The sequence below is a fragment of the Mandrillus leucophaeus genome, unplaced genomic scaffold (assembly GCF_000951045.1).
Source record: "Mandrillus leucophaeus isolate KB7577 unplaced genomic scaffold, Mleu.le_1.0 Scaffold1, whole genome shotgun sequence".
NCBI lineage: Eukaryota > Metazoa > Chordata > Mammalia > Primates > Cercopithecidae > Mandrillus > Mandrillus leucophaeus.
The window spans coordinates 8,562,877-8,566,102 of NW_012098097.1; the positions used below are offsets into that span (position 1 = coordinate 8,562,877).

At 51.0% G+C, this 3,226-nt stretch overlaps 1 protein-coding gene across 1 annotated transcript in view; it reads left to right on the plus strand.

Annotated features, from left to right (window-relative positions):
- KIAA0195 (KIAA0195 ortholog) overlaps positions 1–3,226 on the plus strand; it is a 55,219-nt gene that overhangs the window by 18,955 nt on the left and 33,038 nt on the right. The window contains exon 2 of the mRNA XM_011979094.1: positions 731–860. Within this exon, the coding sequence (XP_011834484.1) occupies positions 837–860 (24 nt within the window). The 5' untranslated portion in view covers positions 731–836. The remainder of the gene's footprint in view (positions 1–730; positions 861–3,226) is intronic.

Genomic DNA, 3,226 nt, shown 5'->3' on the forward strand with positions numbered 1-3,226 from the left:
CTGACCAAAATGGTGAAACCCCATCTTTACTAAAAATACAAAAATTAGCCGGGCGTGGTGGCAGGTGCCTGTAGTCCCAGCTACTCAGGAGGCTGAGGCAGGGAATTGCTTGAACCCAGGAGGCGGAGGTTGCAGTGAGCCAAGATTGGGCCACAGCACTCCAGCCTGGGTGACAGAGTGAGACTCCGTCTCCAAAAAAAAAAAAAAGAGAAAATGAAGGGTAAAAGAGAGAGTGTTTGTACCCCTCCAGAATCCTCTCTGTGGCCCTCTCCCTCCTGGGCTCAGAGAGTGGAATTCATCCAGAGCTGACTGCTGCTCGACAGGGCTGACCCCGTCTGTTGGTCAGTGAGTCTCGCTCTTTTCCACGTACCATGCTGTGGTTTAGATGATACTGTTATGTTGGGAGGCTGAGGCGGGAAGATCACTTGAGGTCAGGAGTTGGAGACCAGCCTGGCTAACATGGCAAAACCCTGTCTCTACTGAAAAATACAACATTAGCTGGGCATGGTGACACACACCTATAATCCCAGCTACTTGGAAGCTGAAGCAAGAGAATCGCTTGAACCCAAGAGACAGAGTTTGTAGTGAGCCGAGATCTTACCACTGTACTCCAGCCTGGGCAATAGAGCGAGACTCCGTCTCAAAAAAAAAAAAAAACCAGATACTGTTGTGTTTCACAGTAGCTGCCTGTTCCAGCAACCTGGGTGATTTCTTTCTTCTTTTTCCCCAGATGTTGGGACCGTGACAGACTCACCGGGGTTTGTACATGCTGGGGAGGAGACTTCCTTTTGGGGGTGACCACATTCATCTGGGCATGCCTGCAGTACTCTTGGCCCATGGACCTGAAGGAGAAGCACCTGGTAGGCCATATCCTATTACCTTATAGGTATTGTCTGTGTGTCTCTGTTGAACTCTCCCTACTTGTTTTTGCCTGGGAGGTCCTTAACTGGGGGCTTTAATTAAAAGTTGAGGGAGGAGGCATGGCTCTGAGTCTTGGGGGATGCAACTGTGACCTCTCGGCTGGAAAGCACAGACTCACGGAGCTATGAATAAAGGATGAAGGTGGACCTATTAACCACATGGGACCAGGGTTTCTGATTTAGGTTGGCTCCAAGCCAGTCTTCCACTTCTTGCCCAGGGGTGTGTAATTTAGTTTGTTTGCCCTTTGCTAGGGCAATGTCCTAACCTGCTGAGCTGTGCCGAGGGCTGTTGGGCACCCTCTCTGTGGTTAGGGAAGAGCTCCCCAATCAGACTCCAAACACAGCTGCCTGATCAGCTGGTGGTGAGCAGCCAGGTGGCCCAGGCCATCCATAAAATCGGTCTTCTCCTCCCAGCCTGGCTTGGCCCAGCTTCTATGTACACCATCTTTGGATGGAGGTAGAGTTGTCAATCAGAAAACTCTTCTCCCTTGACAAAGGCTGCCCCAGAGGAAGTCCTTTTGTCTCTTGCCAACTTCTGCTACACCTTCCTAATAGATCTTTCTGTCTCTGCTCATCAGCCTTCACATGGCTGCCACAAAACTGGTCACTGGTTCCACACGACCTACTTAACCTGTAGTGTGTGCAGAGCCCTCCAGAATCCTGCTCCTGCCCGTGGATTTGGTGGTCCTAGCCTCCCTGCTTTGACTTTAGCACTAGTAATTACTCTAAAATGCTTCCCATCCCTTTTCCTGGAAACTTCTGTTCTTCCTTCAAGACCCAGTTTTGGCATCATCTTCTCCACTTAAGTCCTCCTTCCTTCCAGAGGTCCTTCCTTTCAGCATTCATAGCACCTCCACCATTGTACTCACTATTCTATGGAAATAACTCGTCTCTTCCACTTCATCTCAATATCCCTAGCTCACAGCACCGAGCCTGGCATGTAGCAAGGGCTTAGTACATATTTATTGACCTGAACTTCTGAATAGTGATCTTCCTTCCAGGGAGATCTTGGGAAGGTCTGGAGAGGGAGCTGTGGGCTCACTCCCTGGGCCTCTGCTGGCACCGGGCTGGCTGACTGCTTCCTGTTCAGCTCCAGGCCTCCTGTGTCTCTGGACCGGCTGTGCAATAGGCTTCTGGAATTGAACTTGAAGCAGGTGTGCTTGGCCTCCTGTTCACAGCCACCTCTGGGTGCTCAGCAGATACCTACCCTAGCAGTGATTGGCACAGTGGGAAAGCTACACTTGCCTCTCTCCTAGCTGGGAATAAGATCAGAAGGTGTCTTGGAGGAGTAGGCTTTGGAGGGGCTGGCATGGTGGTCATTGATGGTAACAGGGTCGTCCCCTGCAAATAGCCGCAAGGGCTCTGCGCTGCTCAGTTCCAAGGAGCACATCCCCAGAGGCTCTGCTGTTATGTAATGCGGTGGCCTGCCTGGGTGAGGCTGAATGCCCCCAAAACAGAGGATGGTATTGTCTTCTGGTTCCAGCCAGAACCACTGAACACTAGTGCCTAGTGTATGGGAGAAATAAAGTTCTGTATCGAGGGGCTGGCTTCTCTCTCCAGCCTGAGGGAGAAGACTTGAGGACCCAGCTGGATAGCTCTCAGGGGCCATTTTTCCTGGAGGGTTTCTCTTTGTTCTCCTCCTCTTTCTGGATAGGTGACCCCTGACCTGGAAAGCATTTTCAGTCATCACTGGCAGTCACCATACTATGGAATGGCAGCTTTGGGTTGGCAGAGCTTTAGGCACCAGGGAGGTGGCCCCTGGCTTAGAGAGGCTTATTGTCTAGTAGAGGAAGTGATAGTACGAGCAGGCTGGGCACAGTGGCTCACATCTGTAATCTCAGCACTTTGGGAGGCCAAGGTAGGCAGATCATTTGAGACGAGGGGTTCGAGACCCGCCTGGCCAACATGGTAAAACCCCGTCTCTACTAAAAATACAAAAATTAGCTGGGCGTGGTGGCACGTGCCACTAATCCCAGCTACTTGGGAGGCTGAGGCAGGAGAATCGCTTGAACCCAGGAGGCAAAGGTTGCAGTGAGCAGAGATTGAACTACTGCACTCCAGCCTGGGTGACAGAACAAGACTCTGTCTCAAAACAACAACAAACAAAATGGATAGTACAAGCAGTAAAGTAATAGGACCTAGTAGGGCCTCTAGCTGAGGTAACTTGTGAGTTGTATAAATGGACTTATAAAGATAATCTCAGCTGGGTACGGTGTCTTATGCCTGTAATCCCAGCACTTTGGGAGGCCGAGGCAGGTGGATCACCTGAGGTCAGGAGTTTGAGACCAGCCTGGCCAACATGGTGA